General features: G+C 39.9%; 1 protein-coding gene across 1 annotated transcript in view; it reads right to left on the bottom strand.

Annotated features, from left to right (window-relative positions):
* Positions 1-2,424: 2,424 nt before the first annotated feature.
* The window catches only part of LOC126355200 (trypsin delta-like), a 35,679-nt gene continuing 14,820 nt past the window's right edge, over positions 2,425-23,283 (bottom strand). Inside the window, exon 2 of the mRNA XM_050005430.1 lies at positions 2,425-2,861. Within this exon, the coding sequence (XP_049861387.1) occupies positions 2,499-2,861 (363 nt within the window). The 3' untranslated portion in view covers positions 2,425-2,498. The remainder of the gene's footprint in view (positions 2,862-23,283) is intronic.

The following is a 23,283-nucleotide window of genomic DNA, read 5'->3' as shown; positions in this document are numbered from 1 at the left end:
TTCCTGTAAAAATGAAATAGTATAAGAATATAATGAAATGATAGATTATTAGCTTTTTATAGATATTTTCTCATGGGGTAATCACAAAGTTAGTTAAAATCATAGTATATTTGTGCAAATATGCATGAAAAAGACTATACTAATGTATATTAAAATAAAGTTTAATATGTATTAGTAATATTAATAATTTTTGTATACTCGGTGTGAATTATTGCTCTAAAATTACATTATATTACTCTAAACGTTAAGGTGCACAGCTCGCGGTCTTGCGGTAGCGATCTCGCTTCCACGCACAGGGTCCTAGGTTCGATTCGCCGTGGGGGTCTAGGATTTCCCCTCTCTCGAGATGTTGGGTCGTCTTTATCATAATCATTCATCCCCATTACAGTCGGAGGAAGGCAATGGCAAACCACCTCCTGTAGGTCCTTGCGTAGTCGGCGGTGCAGGCATCCTGCATCGACCCCTACGATCCTTGGAATATGGGACCTCATCATCATACATTGAAGTTCACTGTCATGTTGAACATATACATGTAATAAAACACATATAAATGTTAATAATCCGTGGGGTGGTGCAGTGTGAGATGTACCAAATTTGTAAAAATCCTATGATACCCATTGTATAACTAAGTAAAATGGAGTAAGACATTCTATTGCATTATACGCATTCAAATTAAAGAAGTCTAATCATTAAAAATTCGTCACATTTCTTATAAACAATACTAGGTTCATTTTATAAAGTTCCTGTGTTGTTTATTGTTGTAATAATAAAACAACCATTATGGGAAACTATATGGTTAATTACAATCTCCCATATACATAAGAACGTCCAATGCATATATCAATTAGCTTACAACTGTTGATTTATGATAATATTTTACTAGGGGCCAGTGAACCAGGACATGTGCCCTGTAACGGATGATCTCTCCTTTGGCAAAAGACTAGACTAGTCACCCATTCAGATCTATCGGAGGTCACAACAAAAGGAGGTGAAAATGAGAAATAGATTCAATGAAGGGTAACATTCTACGAGTTGGCTCGTGGGATGTAGGAAGTTGGAATGTCATACGGAAGCTACGATATTTAAAAAGGGAAAAACTAGTGCCCAGTCAAGGCAGGAAAGTATGACAGGATACTGATCGGATAATTCATACATAAAGGGAGAGGGAAATCTATTAATCATGGGGGACTAGAGTGCTGTTGCAGTGGAAGGATTAGAAGAAAGCGGAAATATGGTCTTGGTAGTAGGAATAAGTAAGGATAAAGACCAACTGATTTCTGTAATAAGTTGCAGTTAGTAATAGGGATTATTCTCTTCAATAATCACGAAAGGAAGAGGTATACTTCGAGAAGGCAGAGATATGAGACACGATTCCAGGTAGATTACATCGTTGTCACTCAAAGTTTCGGAATTCAGAGAACGAGTTGTAAGGCGTACCCAGGAACAGATGCAGAATGAGGTGATAATTTGGTAATGACGATGGGTAGAGTGAAGTTTCAGAGACCAGTCAGGAAGGGTCAGTGCACAAGAATGTGGGATACGGAAGTACTAAGGACTGATGATAGACGCTTGAACTTGTATATACTGCTATAAATGAGTAGCTAAGTAGGCAGTTGAGCTGAAGAAGCATGGACAGCTCTAAAACAGGAAAAAGACATAATTTGGAAAGAAAACCAGAGGCACCATGAAGATAGCTGCGAGAAACATTAGGTAACACTATAAATACTTCAGTTTATCGAAGGATGAAGAATATGTTCAGGGATATTTCAGAATACAGAAATACAAGTCACTTTCGAATGAAATAAGTGCAAAGCGCATGGAAGTTTAGACGGAATACTTGCAAGAAAAATTGGTGAAATCGGAAAGAAATGACTATCGGAAGGACTGACGCGGCATAAAGAAAAGTAAACACAAATATGTGCGAAATCGAAACGAAGGGTGGTAACCTTAAGAGTGTTACGGGAATTCCACTATCAAATGCACAGGAGAGACCGGATTGGTGGAAAGAGTATATTAAAGGCGTGTGTGAGAGAGAGAGGACTTGTCAGATGACGCGATAAAAGATGAAACAGAAATCGACAGGGAGGAAAATAGGGATCCAGTGTTTGAAACAGAATTTGAAAGAGTTCTGGGTGATTTAAGACCAAATAAGGTAGAAGGGATAGATAACATCCCATTTAAATTTCAGAAATCATTGAGGGAAGCGGTAACAAAACGTGTATGACTTCTGTGTAGAATGTATGAGACTAGCTACATACCTCCATAGTTTCAGAAACACATCATCCATTATAGTTTATTGAGTATGTCCGTGTGCATTACTGTTGGTATGGAATTCATAATACGGGAGATTTCATCACTGTAGTTTTGAGGACATATTACTTCGGTTAAGAATGAGTTGATAAAATTCGTACATGATGTAACAGTAAAAAAAAAGCTTTATTGTCATCGTTTTATGTTACAGTTTAGAATAATTTATTCATTAACGGCTGCATCACTCGTTACACGCCAGTTACTTGTGTTATCCAGGAACGCAAGTTGGCCACATTAGAGTAGACGCCAGGGTAGCCGGCCTGAGCGCATCCTCGTCCCCAGGAGACGATGCCGTAGTGGGTGGATCCTTCCACCAGGGGTCCACCGCTGTCACCCTGGCAAGAGTCCTTGCCGCCCTCGTCTTCTCCTGCGCGGATCATGCGCTGCGTGATCTCGCCGCCGTAGGCTGTGTTACAGGTGGCACGGGCCACGATGGACGTGGTGACTGCCTGCAGCTGTATGGGGGAGGAGCCTCCGGAGGACAGGGCGCCCCAGCCCGTGATGGTCACCGCTGTGCCTGCAGATGGCTCCGTCGAGCCGAGGCTCACCACCTGAAAAGTATGGTACACACTCGTCACGAAGCGCCCTTGAAAGCAGCATGCGAAAGTGCTTTGGGAACATGACATTCGCTATTCAACGTTCACATAACTAACAAAACATTATGCATTAATCTTTCTTCAAAAAATTTGATTTAGCTATCCCTCCGCTGCACGTATGTGTTACTTATTAAACAGTAACCGATTTCAGCCTGTAGTGGACCATATGTATGAAAGATCGTCAGCTGAGCCAAACACTGAACCCATCTTTGCAACATGACTACTTCATAGTACACAGAACTTGCCAAACATCACAAGTAAAATGCAACGTACTATTTTATTTATAGCGTAGCTATTTCATTACTTTACACAGTTTTGATTTGACGATTTCTATGAAGGAGAGAAAGTGAATGGCTTTTAAAGGTTATCATACTGTACAGCCAACACTGTGAGTGTCATTAGATCAGTAGACCACCTTAAACATTGTTATCGCCACATATGTGTATGACGACCGAGTGGAGGTAAGATTATCAAAGTTATGGATTATATTTGTTACAAGATATAAATGTGTGAAGAGAAAGTACGAGAGAAATGCGATTCAAATATTTTATGAAATAGTTGTTCATAGAAAGAAATCGTGGTTTATAACTGAATTCCGGGAAAGCCTCTTAAAAGAAGCCGAGAAGAATTATATAACAGCGGTAAATAAACGCACATGAACTGACATAGCTCGAGATATGGAATTAGAGGAGAATTGAATGCATTAAATGTAATGAAATACCAGAAAATAAGAGAAACGTGAATAAACATTGTTAAAGAATGTTTGGGGGAAGTTCACCTCTCCGATAAGAAGAAGATGTAAGATATTTGAGAGGAGAAAGAGGAAGCGTTGTGTTCCGTAAAAGCAAAATATATAAAACTTTAATGCCTGAAGTGAGGATTATGAATGACCTGTGCAGTAATTAATAATGACGGCCTGTTGCATAATATTTATTGTATGTGTCTTAAGAAGGTAATTTTGAAGGGAAAAAATAGTGCTATACCATTTAATATCTAAATTTAGACACGTTTCATCTGTACACCTAGACAAATGTAATGTGTAAGAGCTGACTATGTTGCTGTTACTTCATTAACGAAGGATTGATATGATTGATGTCAATAAATGTTAGAGAGCCTGAGTTTAGGATGTGGTAGTCAGACAAACTGTTCACTCAGCTACGATCCTACCCCTTCCCCCCTACATGGTACAAACTTTAAATTTTTCGTTTCATAGAGAGATTATCATGTGTAATGTCTAAGTTGGTGTGTCACCTATGTAGAGAAGTATCTGCAAAGTGTAGCTAACTCTTGCTAACAAAATGTTTCTAATATTTACTGTGGTTACCATTTAGAGACCAATCGGAACTTACTTTCTTCCCAACCTTCGTATTTTGGTACAAAAGAGTAAACATGTTATGTAATAAAATTAAAATGTACCGTCGTGAAGATATCTTTTTACCACACAACTCCGGGAAAGCCTCATAAAAGGAGCAGAGAACAGCGGTAAATAAACACACATGAACTGACATAGCATACCTGGATGATCTGACACAAATGTCACCATATGATAACGATCGTTCTAAGCATGAAAATTATCTTATGTACAAATAATTATTTGAAGAAGATAATTGTTATGGTAGCGAATGGTTTCTAGTTCGTTTAGGGATGGTGATATCTGGGAAGCATTCGCTGGTTGCCGATAGAATCCTGTACTTAGTATCGAATTTAAGGCACCTTGAACTATGTTCGAGAAAGAAACTAAACAAATGACCCTTAGCGTACAGTTCCCAGTCAAAAATGAATTTAAAAAAATGCTCAAGTAAGCATATTCGGTGCCTGAACGTTGGAATCGAAGGAGAATGATCGGGCAATCTGGATGACACCCACGACGTAGTCAGTGGTATCGGAGTCGTAATCCCCGTGGTAATATCCGTCGGCAGCATCGTACACAGATCAGCAGTTTCCGCGGTAGGACGATCCGGCCCTGAGGGAGACGAAGTTGACGAAGGCACCCTCGAGACAGTGGGCCTCCGTCATCGCCCAGTTGGAGCTGATGATGGAGGTGCCGCAGCTGTGGGAGCCCAGCTTCTGCAGCGACAGCTGCCAAGGGTACTGCGAGATGTCTACGGCCTCGCCGCCCACGATGCGGCCATCGAGGCGCGGTCTGGGCAAGTGGGACCTCGACGAGGGCGCAGCGATGCAGAGCGCCACCAGCAGGCACAGGACGACGGCTGTCTGCATGGTTCTGGCCGGCGGATGATCACAGTCGGCTGTGCGCTGCTTTTATAACGGTCTTATCGATTACGCAAGTGAGTCTCCACACTAATGACCTCTTGATAATCTGATAGTCACGGTCCCGCAATTAGTTCAGCGAGCTCAGAGTAATAAAAGAATATATGACGCAATAGGTTTCGGCACAAAAGTGTCACCAGTGGCAGTTTATCTCGTTCTATTTTCTCCCATGCGGACCTTGAACAGCTACGCTGATAGATCAATGAGGCACAGTGAATGATTTACGTAACATAGGCAAATAATTTCTTTGGGAGGTGGAAGAGTCTGAAAACCTTATTGTTCTTTAACATTAAATAGCATTTTCAAAATGAGACGAACAAGGAAGAAGTGAAACAGATCTGCTCTATGTCGACATCAGCTGGACACATCTGTGTCCCGCTTCACAGAATACTGTCCAGAGGCTTCAATTAATCTATGACTGATCTGTCAACAGTAGCTGTTCAGATTCCAGATAGGAGAATATGGAATGAGATAAATTGCCGCTAGTGAGACCTTGGTGACCAAACATATTTCGCCGTATATTCATTTATTACTTTAACCTCGCTGAACGAATTATGGGAGCGCGACGATCACCATTTTGATGTTCAGGAGATGGACCAGGAGCTTTCCCCACGAAACAAGGTAAATCACGGTGGAACTAACAAGGTCGTTTCCTGTCTAAACTCTGATTCACTACGAGACTCGCATGAGGAATAAGTACAGTGAGAAAAAAACAAATAGAAAACAGATCACCGAATTAGTTACCTCAAGAGCATACGTCGAAGCCGGAGGCTTCGTATGATGTCACCAATTAATGGTACAGTACTCCCACCTCCCGTCCCTATCCCCCTTTCCTAAATATCAGCCTCAGTCGTCCCCAAACACCGTGTAAACCAAAACTGGTGACCTCAGAGCAGTACGGCCCCCAATTGATGTAGTTACCTTTGGTGGGAAGAACGAGATAATTTCTAGCATGCGTCTTGTGTGAACAACTATTTTCGTATTCATGTGGGTTAATTGGGGAGAAAAATTGTGTAGTCCCAGATATCAAATGGGAATTGAAGGCTATTTCCTCTGGAATAATAGATCTTTCATATCAGTACCTCCATAGCAACCTAATGAAGATGCCGATATGCATCTGTCTGTAGACAACTGTTACAACACATCCGATGTAGATTTCAAACGTTGGGGGAAGAGAAATCTAAATTAACAAGCCGCAGTATTATCCTCAGGATATAGTAGTTACATTATACAGGGTGTTTCCGTAAGAGTGTTCAAATATTTAACAGGACATATAGTATGCTCTATTGAACAATTTCAGGTTGTGAAGCTGGGAGATAATACGAATAAAATCACATTAATGTTCACCTTTTTGTTTCCGTTAGTTACAGTTAGCTGCAAATGCCGTCACTGACACAATGACTTACAAAATGTGCTGAAACTGATGTCTATCAAACTCAATGCAAGCATGAAATCGGCGAACAAGGTTCTGACGCATCCTGACAGATGTACCTGGTGTGTTTCGAATCAAATCGCAGGTCGGCTATAATTCTGGCAACAGATTCCCTTTCCGTGTCTACTGCGATGTCATACACAAATGACTTTAAATATCCCCATAGGAAACAAATAAAGGTTCTCAGGTCAGGTAACTTCGCAGGACATACGAGAGGACTTACCCTTCAATTCAGCCACCGGCAAATAAAACACTGAGACGGTTACGGACGTCCACACTGATATGAGGTGGTTCATCGTCATGTTTTATAGCCAAGGGTCGCTCTCGGACGACGTCAAGATTTTAATGGCTGAGGACGCGAACTTTCTATTCTGGGGTGTTGTTCCACAACCCAATTCATTGCCGAAGTGATGAACCCACGTTTCATAGCCTGTGACGATGTTCGAACAAAAATTGTCACCATAAGCCTCGCAATATGCAATCAGTTCCGTACAGACGGTCCTTCGCTGCTCTATAGACGGCGAGGAACCCAACGGGAAACCACGATGGAGTCTCTCGGAATGTGGACGAGTTTGTCGGTATGACCAACGCAGACGTCATATTGTGTAGCGAGGTGTTTGATTGTGGTCCGACGATCACGTGCAATGACAGTGTCCACACGTTCCAGCATTGCAAGTGTCACAACTGTGTACTTCCGGCCGGCGCGCGTGACATCGGATAGCTTTGTCTGACCTTATTGAAATGATGCTGACCGTTCGCCCAACGTCTCACAATGTTTTCTTCACTGATAGGTCTCCGGAGACGTTCTGAAAGTGCCTATGAGTATCTCCGATCTATGCTTTTCCGCCGAAAGAAACTCAATGGCAGCTGTCTGTTTGGAACACACCTCTGTCACAAACGCCAATTTGAAGGCTGTCTACAGCGCAGCGATATATTGGAGCTTGGTGAAACTAGGGGGACTTAAACAGGTATATATCTCTCGACAAATTCCCAATTTTTTCAGTCAAAAATTGCCTAGAAAAAACGTGTTGCATTACGTATTGAATGGTCGACATTCCTCTGTGTAAGGTTCTTTCTGTAGATACTATGTGCCCGTGTACCGTCGACTTTTATTCTATCAATGACATCAATGAATGGCAAGCCGTAATATTTTTCTGTTTCCATGGTGAACTGCATATTCAGATGGAGCTAGTTCATATAATGGAGAAACATAAGTAAAATCCTTATTCTGTGGGGCCACAGAATAAATGAAAAGTCTACATACCGCAAGATGCACGAATGTTGGAGACTTACCCTTTGCAGTACTTTCCCCTCAAAGTTTGTTATAGAATTTTTTGACCACAATTGGAGAGAAAGGACTGTCAGTGGCGACACCGTCTACGTTTTCTAAATAAATCCTGTAATACAACAAATTACTTGAGGTAAGCGCATGTGTAAACAAGGCAAAATGTATTTCTCATATTTGTAACTGACAGCTTCAATATGCCCTGCACAGTTACTTTCCTAAATAACAAAGCAGAGGAATCTAAAATATCGAACCCTTATAGATTAAGAATTTTCAGACGTCGTGTAAAGTCCACGGATTTGTCAATATGACGATCACATTTGACTACGAGAAGTTTCAATCAACAGAGAGGTAGATCTACGTCCACGAAGCAGGTAATGGTCAAAGTGCTACTCAATACTGGGCGAAGAAGAGAACAGTCGTTATGTATTTTCGGTAGGCCATACAGTACTTGGGGAATCTGCAGTCTACTGGTACAGATCCTTGATGACTTTAGTTGAAAAAAAAAACTGTTCTTGAGAAGGTCTAATTTTGTTGTATAAATCTTGCCAGTTGGATCCTCTCTTAGCTTGAGACAAGGAGGATCATCGAGCAGCGCCTCTGTCTTGCTACTGAATTCAGGTCGTGAGAGAAGGATGGTGACGTTCCGCTTGACGGCAGGTAAATTAAGGCGTTCCTTGTCTGCTCTCAATTCTAACTGAAACTTCCAGCTGAGAAGGTTGGGGTGGCTCGGGGTAAAATTTGCCAGGAACCCCTCCTAATGTCTGTGGCAGCGTCAACGGAGAGTTTCGAAATTGCCTGTTGCACGGAAGCTTTGACATATGGGTTTTGAGCTTGAGAAGTGTTGATGCGTAGTTTGTCTTCCACCGAAACCGCTGCGTCATCTAGGATCACTCATGTGAGACTTGCAGGATTCTCGTTTTGCTGTTTGCCCTGCGAGGAGTATACTTTAACATTTGGCAACCCAGGACATGTCGCTTAGACTACCCAGCCAGAGCAAAGGTAGTGCTATCTACCTGACCAATCAGCAGTAGCAGAGCATTGCCTGGATACAGAACATCGCATGTTTTACGACTAGTCTGAAGTTTTATCCTTTGCGTCAGCTTTCTGGGACTGTGTTTTTAAGGAGGCTATGCTGTTCAGTACTGATGTCAGTGTTACTTAACGGATCAGATTTTCAGTTAAGTGCCACCTGGAATCTAGGAACTGATTTCAATTAAATTAAAACAGGAGAAATAAGAACTTCTGATTCATGATCCGACGCCCTGCATTCCTAGCACTTAATTCAGTTGTTAACAACAGGAGCGTCCGTTAGCACAGTGTCCACGCCGCATGGGCGGAATGCCTTTCTGTGGCTCCTGGCAAAGGGCACTACCAGCGCTGTTTCTATCCAACTAGTAGCGCCTTCTCGTTAGGTAACATCTTTCGCGAGGAGATATGTAGTGGCTCCATTGTTGCCCAATACTGCGTGAAAATCAGAATTGTCCTTACGTGCGTTGGGAACTGCAGCCTTTTGCCACAGATCGTTAATGTCTTTAGTCGGAAAAGAACTGTTCTTGAGTGATCATCGGGCAGTCTGCTCCTGGCCTGGCCCGATTACCATCGGCCACGTATTGCAACAGCGACAGCAGGAACTGGCATCATTTGAAGATGTCATATCGGTCGCAGCTAGTGATCTAATTAACCTGGCGTGGGTAGCTCTGTGTGTTCGGTCAGAGGGCTCGCTGCCAACTGTAATGAGAACACCTGAAATATTCAACCGTCAACTAGAACAGGCATCCGCCCAGAACAAGTGCTGAGAACAAAACATAAAGAAAGGATGTTGTTTAGTAATGCTACCTCTTGATAACGGGGTCCCTGGCTCAATCCATTCCCTGTTCGTTTGGGGATTTAGTCCGCCTGGGTATTGGGTATTTATATTGTCCATATCATTTCGTCATCATTCAGGAGATGGCCACAGCGAAAAGTATAAGCATTGGTAATTTGTAGGGGCGCTGATAACCATGCCACTGAGCGAATCACACACCAAACTCATCACAATCATCAAAGTCCGTTTGTTGTAACCACAGTTAGCGAGCTGTGCGCTTTTTCAAATTAAACGGTTCAATAAAAATATTAGTTAATATATTCGTATTACGAAAACATTTAGTTTAAGCGCTGTAGCCCGCTACCACTGTATTTATGAGGCATCACTATGTAACATTGTTTGGAAACCTAACTACCTCAAGTATGTTCCAATCAAATATAATAAATAAAATCAGTGATAGTCGTTAAATCTTACTTCATTACCTGCCACATGTGTTCTGTTTGGTTCAAAAACGATTTGGAAATGTAAAAATCATTGTGACAATTCATCTGAGAGGATAGAGTTAAGAATAAATGCGTTATATTATAATTCCCTTTTTCCAAGCGTTTATACGTTAGTTTACCTAGTCGAAAGGATTGCAGAAATATTTCGACTTGGTAATTGCAATGACATAACCAGTGCGAATGTGTATGATTGTGTGCGTGTGTGTGTGTGTGTGTGTGTGTATGTGTGTGTGTGTGTGTGTGTGTGTGTGTGTGTGTGTGTCTGTGTGTGTGTATAATGCATCGTTTTGATTTCCAAGAAGGAACTGAACTTTGTACAGCTATAAGAAAATAACACAGATGATATAGACATATGAAAGGCATGGTCACGCTAAGTTTCTTTGTTACTTTAACGCTTTTAGGAATCACACTGACGCGATCCCTTTCGTAAAATTTGATTTATAATACAGACCACGAGTATCAAATGTTGTCAAAAAAATCTATTCAAATGTGGTACAAAAGTGACAAGAGTAATTATTTTCGTTTGCACTAAAATAATTGTAAATACTTACTATATTTTACTACTATATTTTACTGTATATAAAGTCAAATTTATTGGCTTTACAAGTATAAAAAATTAAATTTAGTCCATAATAGTCATTTTATGTTAAAAGAGCACTTGTTGACGAATGAAGCTGTATACATCTAACTTTCATACAAAAGCTGTTAGTGTGTAAGAAGGTTAAATGGAACTGGAATTACCATGAAGATGCGGCTTCATAGCCGGTAGACACATATGCCGCTCGAACATTCTGTCATCACGCAAGTTGCTTCCAACTCCATTTAAACGGCCAGAAATTACAATTAAAACAGGAGGGCTGAGAAACAGGTCATTTTGCAAAGTAAATCCGAACTCGAACCATTATTATTGCAATTATTAATGACATAATTTTACATGAAGTTACTTACATCCATATCGCGTCCGCGTCCCAAGAGGATGAATTTCGCTTTTTTCATTGATAACGTGGTTTAAGGTATCGGAGAACAACTATTATCATCATATATTGTGTTTTCAGGCGTTCATTTTCCAAGGGCTTTGACGTTTCTACAATTACAAAATGTATCTTTTTCTCGTAATAAATCACTGCATTTGCCATAATTCTGAGAATGTTAAACAGAAACAGCACTAGAATTAATTAATTACTAAGTTCATCGGCAGAAACAGGACTTTATGTTATTATTACTATCATATTCCTTTCGGACTCTACAGTCAGACAAAAGAGTTCACGTTTGAGGTTTCATCAAAGGGTATGATACACTACCCACTCAAATGGTGAAGAAAGTATCATTAGTGTTCTGTGGCTACTGCCATTTCATTACATACTACTCACTTCAAGTGTTACTATTAAACCTTTGAAAGGCGCAGTAAATATAAGTCTCTGGGCAAGTATAATTGATTACATAGCGTTCGTTGTAAGATAATTAATTGACTGAATAATCTTGGATGTCGTTCGAATGTAGCTTTAAAAAGAGAATAGAAATATTATTATGAGAGTCTTTCTATAACATAGTATTCTCTTCATTCATTAGTCACAGATCTTATTACGCATCCACTATGTAATTAGAGAATTAGTGAAGTTCGGTGGCAGGATGAACAAGATTTCTGGTTAGGTGACTGCAGGGTTATAAACACAAATCAAATAGGGGTAATGCAGGAGTAGGTTTAATAATGAATAGGAAAATAGGAATGAGGGTAAGCTACTACAAACAGCATAGTGAACGCATTATTGTGGGCAAGATAGTTATGAAGCCCACACCTACTACAGTAGTACAAGTTTATCTGCCAACTAGCTCTGCAGATGACGAAGAAATTGAAGAAATGTATGATGAAGTAAAAGAAATTATTCAGGTAGTGAAGTGAGACGAAACTTTAATAGTCATGGGTGACTGGAATTCGAGAGTAGGAAAAGGGAGAGAAGGAAACGTAGTACGTGAATATGGATTGGGGCTAAGAAATGAAAGAGGAAGCCGCCTGGTACAATTTTGCACAGAGCACAACTTAATCATAGCTAACACTTGGTTTAAGAATCATAAAAGAATGTTGTGTACATGGAAGAACCCTGGAGGTACTAAAAGGTATCAGATAGATTATATAATGGTAAGACAGAGATTTAAGAACAAGGTTTTAAATTGTAAGGGGCAGATGTGGGCTCTGACCACAAGCTATTGGTTATGACCTGTAGATTAAAACTGAAGAAACTAAAAAAGGTTGGAATTCAGGGAGATGAGACCTGGATAAACTGAAAGAACCAGAGGTTGTACAGAGTTTCAGGGAGAGCATAAGGGAACAATTGACAGGAATGGGGGAAAGAAATATAGTAGAAGAAGAATGGGAAGCTTTGAGGGATGAAGTAGTGAAGGCAGCAGAAGATCAAGTAGGTAAAAAGACGATAGCTAGTAGGAATCCTTGGGTAACAAAAGAAATATTAAATTTAATTGATGAAACGAGAAAATGTAAAAATACAGTAAATGAAGCAGGAAAGAGGAATACAAACGTCTCAAAAATGAGATCGACAGGAAGTGCAAAATGGCTAAGCAGGGATGGCTAGAGGACAAATGTAAGGATGTAGCGGATTATCTCACTAGGGGTAACAAAGATACTGCCTACAGGAAAATTAAAGAGACCTTTGCAGATAAGAGAACCACTTGAATGAACATCAAGAGCTCAGATGGAAACCAAGTTCTAAGCAAAGAAGGGAAAGCAGAAAGGTGGAAGGAGTATATAGAGGGTCTATACAAGGGCGATGTACTTGAGGACAATATTATGGAAATGGAAGAGGATGTAGATGAAGACGAAATGGGAGATACGATACTGCGTGAAGAGTTTGATAGAGCACTGAAAGACCTGAGTCGAAACAAGGCCCCCGGAGTTGACAACATTCCATTGGAACTACTGATGGCCTTGGGAGAGCCAATCCCGAGAAAACTCTACCATCTGGTGAGCAAGATATATGAAACAGGCGAAATACCCTCAGACTTCAAGAAGAACATAATTTCCAATCCCAAAGAAAGCAGGTGTTGAGAGATGTGATAATTATCAAACTATCAGTTTAATAAGCCACAGCTGCAAAATACTAACACTAATTCTTTACAGACGAATGGAAAAACTAGTAGAAGCCGACCTCGGGGAAAATCAGTTTGGACTCCATAGAAATATCGGAACACGTGAGGCAATACTGACCTAACGACTTATCTTAAAAGAAAAATTAAGGACAGACAAACCTACGTTTCTAGCATTTGTAGACTTAGAGAAAACTTTTAACAATGTTAATTGGAATACTCTCTTTCAAATTCTAATGGTGGCAGGGGTAAAATACAGGAAGCGAAAGGCTATTAAAATCTGTACAGAAACCAGATGGCAGTTATAAGAGTCGAGGGGCATGAAAGGGAAGCAGTGGTTGGGAAGGTTGTAAGACAGGGTTGTAGCCTCTCCCCGATGTTATTCAATCTGTATATTGAGCAATCAGTAAAGGAAACAAAAGAAAAATTTGGAGTAGGTATTAAAATTCATGGAGACGAAGTAAAAACTTTGAGGTTCGCCAATGACATTGTAATTCTGTCAGAGACGGCAAAGGACTTGGAAGAGCAGTTGAACGGAATGGACAGTGTCTTGAAAGGAGGATATAAGATGAACATCAATAAAAGCAAAACGAGGATAATGGAATGTATTCAAATTAAATCGGGCGATGCTGAAGGAATTAGATTAGGAAATGAGACACTTAAAGTAGTAAAGGAGTTTAGCCATTTCGAGAGAAAAATACCTGATGATGGTCGAAGTAGAGAGGATATAAAATGTAGATTTGCAATGGCAAGGAAAGCCTTTCTGAAGAAGATAAATTTTTTTAACATCGAGTATAGATTTAAGTATCAGGAAGTCTTTTCTGAAAGTATTTGTATGGAGTGTAGCCATGTATGGAAGTGAAACATGGACGATAAATAGTTTGGACAAGAAGAGACTAGAAACTTTCGAAATGTGGTGCTACAGAAGAATGCTGAAGATTACATGGGTAGATCATATAACTAATGAGGAAGTATTGAATAGGACTGTGAGATGAAGAAGCTTGCACAGGATAGAGTAGCGTGGAGAGCTGCTCAAAGCAGTGTCAGGACTAAAGACCACAACAACAACAACATGTAATTAGAGAGTATAGGATGTGGATAAGAGACTGGGTTAATTTATCGACGCTCTGGATCATTATTAACTTGCTTTCCCAGGAGGAAACCACAGCTAAAAACCAGTACAGGTTCTTCAACTTCATCATTATTTGTGATGTTAAATAGGATGGGTCATGAGATGCACACTCTATAAAGTTTAGAGATTATTTTACATATAATGACTTTAAATAATTTGGATGTCAGTATAAGTACATGGCTTTTTGATAAATCTCATGACCTGGAAAATACAATATCCAACAGTATTTAAATTCTGTCCATGAGGAAGGAAGATATTGTTGTGTTTTGTCTGCCGACAAATCATTAGATTCTGTGGAGGTCATTGAACCATAATAGCATCTACAAATCATCATGGGTACACAAAGTGTAAAAGGAAAATAACCCTCCTCATTTTTAGAAAAAAAGCAATCAGTTTTACGAGAATGGTGCACCTTTACTTATGTATGGACAAGAGAAACTCATGTTCGTACGTATGTTAGAACAATTCGTTTGAGAAGTTTCAATATTTAAGATGGTATCTGCCGGTTTATGAGTAGCTAGGTAGGAGAGAAATTTGGTTGGCAGATGTCAACACCAATTGTAAAGGTCAGAGATCAGGAAAGCCGGTCAATGACGTAGTGGTTAGCAACAGGCCTCAGAACAAGTAGGTTCCATTTCAGGGACTCATAAAGAAGCTTATCAGATAGAGACTCCGTGAAAGATAAAGACTTACACTAGAATACTCTGAAATACAAATCTTATTAAGACACACATCAAATTTACATAACAACGTAGACACCTTTTCTTATTCGAATATTTTAAACATATCTTTGACGTTATTGAGGATCCATTTTCCTTTTCATATTCTTTTAGGCTTGTGGATCTGTTCATGCTTATCAATTGTATACGTTGTTTGTTGTTATTATTTTTCGTCACCTGTATCATATATCACGGGAAAGCTTTATAACTGACGATGTCCCTTACACGCAATGGATGAGTGTCTTTGAAGGACTAACTTTAAAAAGGATCATTTATAGTTTACGCTAACGATATTTTTGTGCCTTGCATTATACTTTGATAATCAGGTACGGCATAAGCACTATTGTATGTTACGGCTAGTCTACGGTCGGTTAGAGTGAGTGTGGACACAATGTCAGTTTACTGTTCGCTTAAAGTGCCCTTGTGTTGACTTGATTACATAAGAGACTTCACGTTTGCACTGGAGCCCTCTGGATGATGGAGGTTAAAACATTTTCCTACACATTTGAAGTTGGTGAGTGAGAAATAAGACTTTATTCATGTATGGACTGGATTTGTGGTCCATGTCATCACTTGCAAGAGTCAGAGTAGGAGCCTGAGTAAATGTGCACTTTCCAAAGCTTAAGCACAAGCATGTCTACCCAACGATCTTAATACCACAGTCAAACATTGGCCAACATTGGTGAATATATGCTTTGATATTGTCTCATCAATCGTTATTTCTGAAAATACAAATTATATTTCTAAACATAGAAACTGAATTTACGAATTTAATAAGAAACAAAAACTTCATTCCACAAAGAATACGTACCCTTATAGGACTGTCATGTTTCATCTGGAACTGTGCAGACTCATGTCATCATAAATATTTTTTTCTTGATTATTTTGAGAGATATACATCTGTGCATGTAATACACCTATACATGATATGGGCAAATACAAGAAAAGAAAAGCAACTATAAGCTGAAGAGTAATAGAAATAAGAAATGTCCTATCTACAAATTAGTGTCAGTTACACAAGAGATTGTTCAAAGCCCATATGTGTATAATATTACTATCCCAAGGTCTGTGAACATTCACAGAAGTGAACGCAGGACTAATTGTTCTTAAACGACCGCCAAAATTTTAATAGATAGATGGGGTACGCATATACAAGCATGAAAGCTATAAAAGCGTGGGCTTATCAAATACTACACCTATGTATTCCCTTTCTTTATCAGTTACATCCGTCACGACAGTCGATAGGACTACCATGATTACTCATGTAGTACAGCTATTATGCTATGTACACTATAAACAGTGAGTCTCTTGTGTTCACTGTACTGACGTGTGAGTGATTGGCAACCATTATTTAAGTTAAAAATTCTGTTAACTTGAAAATGTACACAATAAAACGACTGTTCTTCCTCTCATCACTTATATGTCTTTTTTAATGGAACACAGTAATGTATCACAGTAATCTGTGTATTCCACCGAATATTTCTTCAAAATGTTATTCATGTTCGTAGCTCAGTTAACTCGTGATACTTTCCAACGTCGACACAACGATCAATAGTGCTGTAGCGACCCACAGTAGAACAGTCCTGTCGCTATTTGAAATAATATAAAAGATCAGTATTCTATGTCCTTTCTCACTGCCATATACATTCATGCAAACACAACACACATATAAAATTTTAACTACCCACTCACTTCCACTGATTCACTGATTCACTATATCTGTGAGAGTCATCTAACTGACAGAAATCAATTTATATCTCAATATGTTCTCTGATCCCTGTGTTCAGTAACTACAGAATATACTAACAGTGTAGGCAATATGTATGTAATTGGTGGTCATGTTAATCACTGTTCTTGAATTGCATCATTTGTACGTTTACATCATCATCATCAACATCATCATTTAAGACTGATTATGCCTTTCAGCGTTCAGTCTGGAGCACAGACCCCGTTTACATAAATGATGTAATGTATTTTTGTTATGTCTCATTAAAGTATCCTACTTTTGTGTAGATAAGTGGTTTCTGGTACCTAAACAGACTGTGTATGTGTGTAGAACTTAAAGTTACTTTATGTCTTTCTTAGCTTCCTGGTGAGGGTATAGAGACTTCATACTGTTACAGGTCGCTATGTAATATTGCCTTTATGAACATGCTTCTGTAGTATGAAGTTTGCTAAAATAATTCTGAAATATCTGGATGTCAATGGGGTGATGATATTTGGCGTTCACCATCACATGAATTTCTCAAATAAAATGGATTATTTTAAAATCACTATACTGCAACATGGAGCCCATCATGGTAAATAGGGGGGGGGGGGGCATAAGAGTCTACAGATTAAAAGACAACTTCAAGTATAATGTTACACTTTTACATGACTACCATAAATATAATAATGGAATTTTTAAACTTCATTCAATGGCTGAAGGTCCTAATTCGTTGGTGAAATGTGCCATTTCACACTAAAGGCAATACAGCTAGCCAGTCCTATGACTTGAATGTAATGTTTGTCCTCAACTCCACTGTCTAGCAGACCATAGCAATGAGCATGTCTTGCTACATAAATGTCCTCAAATATATCAGGACTTTGCAGTAGTTGAGAATTCACTAAGTTTGTTTGACAATCTTTTGACAAAAATAGTTGCATAATTTTTGTCAATGAAAGTAAGCGGGCATCTGGGTTTAATAATTTACCAGCTTAAAAATGTCAAACAAGTAGGCTATACCAAGGAATATTGTGTTTCTTCATTTCATTGCACTTATATTGACACTATCTGGCACTATAATCTGTATGTGAACTCACGATCCGAACAAATATGGTTTTATCCATGCCAGACTCATACTTTCGGTAGTTTGCTGTAACTCTTGCATCTAGAAAATCTGTACTATTTTATTCTAATAAGGCGCTACTCCCATTGAGGTGTTTTCATGGGTATATCATCATTCTACAGGTTTACTGTATGTCACAGGTCCCATCTCAGAACAGCATCAAGTGCCATATTAATACTTGAACTGTCAAACCACATGGAAAACATTAAATTCGTAACCTATACCTGCATATGTTCATGGACTATACTTGTGAGGTTCCTCTGCAAACACGAACTGCTAATAGCAGTCAATCAGATGAAATCTGTTATATCTTAAAACTACTGTTATTGGTAGAACCAGCTACCAATTCCTTGTACAGAGAATAATAATTATTTGATTAACTGCTGTAGCATGAAGTACAAAGTGACGATAGCAACAGGTTTTGCCACAACTAATAGTAAACTTTAATATGGTGATAGCTCTGTCATCTACAATAATCACTTAACCTACAGGGTGGAGAAAAATGCATGAGAATAGGATCGTGTGTGCAATTACCACCATAGGGTATTCATAACCTATTGTGAGCTCCATTCCTTTTTTTTTTTTTTGCAATGGAACTACCTACTTTAATTAGAAATGAACTAGTTCATCTTGTTGCTTCAAATCTTCAAATTAAGATACTTGTGTTTGGACACCATGTCACTAATATGATCTTCACTAGTGTTTCTATCTACGCAAGGAGACTGCTGATATAAAGCCCCAGTTTTTAAAGAAACCTTAACATATACACCTTGAGCCTGCTTGCTGTGTCTGAATTTCATTTTCAATGCATGTACACAATATACCTTCTATCAATACAATCATGGTATTTACCACTGGGGATGTCTAATTTTGTCCATGTCTCATACAAAAATAAATATTAAGAACGTAATCTCGATTGAGCTTTCTACAATTGTGAATGGGTATTCAACGACTCCATTTCCTACGATTATAGATTTTTGTGTTAGTAAGTTGGCATTGTGGGACCTAGTGTCAATGGCACCAGTAATCTTAAAATTCCGAATTAGCAAGACAGGCATCCTCACTTACTCACTAATTCTGTTGAATGAGTTAGTGCATGACACATTGGCAGTAGTACCAGTATCTAGTAGTTGGGATGTATCACACTACAGTATTAACTCTAGCCTGAACCAGATTTTCACATTAATTATTCACAATGTTATGATCAGAACACAACTGATCTGTAATATCTGTTCCATTACTATATCACAACAAGTTAATAGTGAAAGTTGCCTAAGTAGTAAAAGTAAGACCTGGAGCACTCTGATTCTGATTGTAGGCCAGAGCTGTGATAGTAAATCAATTGTTGCAAAGTGAAAGCAAAGCCTCTCTGAAATAATAACTGACTGTCATAATAAAACCAGAAGTGTTTCATATTGTTGAGGTTAGCAATCTGACTGCTATAATTTTCAACTGTATAAACTGCCTGGATAATTTGGACATGAAACCTAGATTAATTAGTTTCGCAAAATTTGAGCACAAAATCGGTCTCTGAATAACATAAGTTGGCCCTTATTGAATAATTAAAACAACCAAACTACTTCTCCTTAGCTCTAATCTGTCTTGTGCGCTGCCATGCAAAACCTGAAAATTACTATATCTGCACTGAGAGTCTCGAGAGGTGCAATGAGCTCTCTGTTAATTGCGAATCGAACAGACTTGTTTGCATCATCAATAAAAATTTGTAAGAGAAAGGTTGGTAAGAAAATGAAATATGCGTGTAAATGAAAACAGTCTGTATTCTTTTGTGTAATGAGAAAATTGCTCAAAGTAGATTTTAAATTGAATTAACTTCTGAGCATCGAGACATTACACATTCCCGTCTCTTAAATCTAACAACTATTCCTACAATAATCACGTTCGTAGCAATAGTAAAAAATAATAACGTTGGTATTGTATTTACCTCACCTTCCATTAGCTTTCTTCATTCACAGATCAGTTTCATAGCCATATTGATTGAAAAAAATGATAAATTTTATTTTGCATCATAATATCACTATAGAATCCTCACTTACACTGCTTAAAATTATCAGCTGAACTCCACCATAGTTGTACTTCGACTCCACTTGCTACCAGAGTTAAACGTTGTCTGCTTTAGTCAAACACAGCTAAACTTCGACTGCTCCCCTGCGCCTCGCACAGCTCCAATATGATAGCTTAAGTTCTGCAATACAACTTATAACATCGCGGCTCGCAGACAATCTACTAATATACCAAAAATTCACAAATCAAAATTATACATGACATCTATCAATCGAACTGTCATCTTTGACCTTACCCCAGACCACACCTGTCATTGGATGGAGAACACAATAAAATCTTGTTTAATGTTTTCCAATTTTGCATCATGGACTGACTGCGCTCTGCCACATCAGACATAGTAATTATGCCCATTTGTTTTGGTGGAATGGTTTTGCACTTTATTAGTCGTATTCTAGGCTTAATTTTTCTTACAGTCCCGAACGATGTCAGAGCAAAGTTTCCAGTCATTTTCATATACATATGTTCTAACGAAAACCAAGTGTCAACTGTCAGGCTTCTATTAGTGCACGAATGGGTTCAGTTAACGTTGTCACCTAATAAGATATAAAACCTTCAATATTCTGTGTAACTACCATGTTAGTAAGTGGAAAAGCTTTTACCATATCATTTGTCTTGGAAGTATTCAACATCAGAATCTTAGTTTCACATTTGTCCAGATTAGAAGACGTATATTCTGAAATGGCAGTTGCTAAGCAAACCTATTAGCTGCTCATATATTGCACAGTATTCGAAATGAATATTTAGGGAATCATATTTATCAATAAATTTACTCCAGTTGTCGTGAACGGTCAAAAATCGGTCTTCTTCTTTACTATACATGTGGGTTGCTTTATCATCAAATCTTAGACAACTAATAAAAACTGAAATCACCTTCGTGGCGCTAAAGATGGCATTATCAAATTCAGGAGAGAAGACTTCCTCTGAATTTGTCGGAGCAACCTTGTTCAGTCTGCAAATATACAAGAGACCAATGACAACCCTTAGCTCTACGAACTTGTAGTACTATGATATCTGCCCAAGCTTCGATTTGAGAAACATTTGCAAATAATTTTCTCGCCTGTATAAGTGACAACCTGATTTAGCATTTCATCTATCATTCGTAGTTGCCATGCTTTAACGGGACTAGAAGCTTATCTTGCTCGTTCGTTTCGTCCTGGGATGTAAGAAATTAATTTTATGGAATCAGTTATTCTCTTATTAGAAATTATAGTTGAAGATCACTTATAGTCATTTTTACCCAGAAGACAATTTCAGTTGGAATAACCGTATCTGATGGTTCCTAATTTCAACAGAGTCATACCCTTTATCAGGATTTGGGAATTCAAGTGACTCGTAACAGCCCAACATTACAAGTATATGATAGTACCTGGGAGGTTAAAACTGTGTACCGCACCGAGAGTCGAACTCGGGAAGTTTGCCTTTGCAGGTAAGTGCTCTTCCAATTGAGCTGTCCAAGCACGACTTGAAACCCGTCCTCACAGCTTCAATTCTTCCAATACCTTCCAGACCTCATTGAAGCTCTTCTGCGAACCTGACAGAATTGCCATTCCTGGAAGAAACGGTATTGTAGAGACAAGTTTCAACCGCTGCCTGGGGGATGTCTCCTGAATGAGATATTCACCTTGCAGGGGACTGCGGGCTGATGTAAAATGTCCTGGCTGATTAAAACTTTGTGACATTCAAATGCAAAGTTTCCGAGTTCGAGTCTCGGTTTCGCATACAGTTTTAATCTACCTGGAAGTTTCACATCAGCGCACACTCCACTATGGAGTTAAAACGTCGTTTTTGATTATAAATGTATCACCATCTGTTCAGAGTCGTTTTCTCATTGTATCTGAAAAATAAAATACACTCCTGGAAATGGAAAAAAGAACACATTGACACCGGTGTGTCAGACCCACCATACTTGCTCCGGACACTGCGAGAGGGCTGTACAAGCAATGATCACACGCACGGCACAGCGGACACACCAGGAACCGCGGTGTTGGCCATCGATTGGCGCTAGCTGCGCAGCATTTGTGCACCGCCGCCGTCAGTGTCAGCCAGTTTGCCGTGGCATACGGAGCTCCATCGCAGTCTTTAACACTGGTAGCATGCCGCGACAGCGTGGACGTGAACCGTATGTGCAGTTGACGGACTTTGAGCGAGGGCGTATAGTGGGCATGCGGGAGGCCGGGTGGACGTACCGACGAATTGCTCAACATGTGGGGCGTGAGGTCTCCACAGTACATCGATGTTGTCGCCAGTGGTCGGCGGAAGGTGCACGTGCCCGTCGACCTGGGACCGGACCGCAGCGACGCACGGATACACGCCAAGACCGTAGGATCCTACGCAGTGCCATAGAGGACCGCACCGCCACTTCCCAGAAAATTAGGGACACTGTTGGTCCTTGGGTATCGGCGAAGACCATTCGCAACCGTCTCCATGAAGCTGGGCTACGGTCACGCACACCGTTAGGCCGTCTTCCGCTCACGCCCCAACATCGTGCAGCCCGCCTCCAGTGGTGTCGCGACAGGCGTGAATGGAGGGACGAATGGAGACGTGTCGTCTTCAGCGATGAGAGTCGCTTCTGCCTTGGTGCCAATGATGGTCGTATGCGTGTTAGGCGCCGTGCAGGTGAGCGCCAAAATCAGGACTGCATACGACCGAGGCACACAGGGCCAACACCCGACATCATGGTGTGAGGAGCGATCTCCTACACTGGCTGTACACCTCTGGTGATCGTCGAGGGGACACTGAATAGTGCACGGTACATCCAAACCGTCATCGAACCCATCGTTCTACCATTCCTAGACCGGCAAGGGAACTTGCTGTTCCAACATGACAATGCAAGTCCGCATGTATCCCGTGCCACCCAACGTGCTCTAGAAGGTGTAAGTCAACTAACTGGCCAGCAAGATCTCCGGATCTGTCCCCCATTGAGCATGTTTGGGACTGGATGAAGCGTCGTCTCACGCAGTCTGCACGTGCAGCACGAACGCTGGTCCAACTGAGGCGCCAGGTGGAAATGGCATGGCAAGCCGTTCCACAGGACTACATCCAGCATCTCTACGATCTTCTCCATGGGAGAATAGCAGCCTGCATTGCTGCGAAATGTGGATATACACTGTAATAGTGCCGACATTATGCATGCTCTGTTGCCTGTGTCTATGTGCCTGTGGTTCTGTCAGTATGATCATGTCATGTATCTGACTACAGGAATGTGTCAATAAAGTTTCC

The sequence above is a fragment of the Schistocerca gregaria genome, chromosome 3 (assembly GCF_023897955.1).
Source record: "Schistocerca gregaria isolate iqSchGreg1 chromosome 3, iqSchGreg1.2, whole genome shotgun sequence".
NCBI classification, from domain to species: domain Eukaryota; kingdom Metazoa; phylum Arthropoda; class Insecta; order Orthoptera; family Acrididae; genus Schistocerca; species Schistocerca gregaria.
The sequence above is the reverse complement of the archived record's forward strand: the minus strand, read 5'-3'. Positions and strand labels throughout refer to the sequence as shown.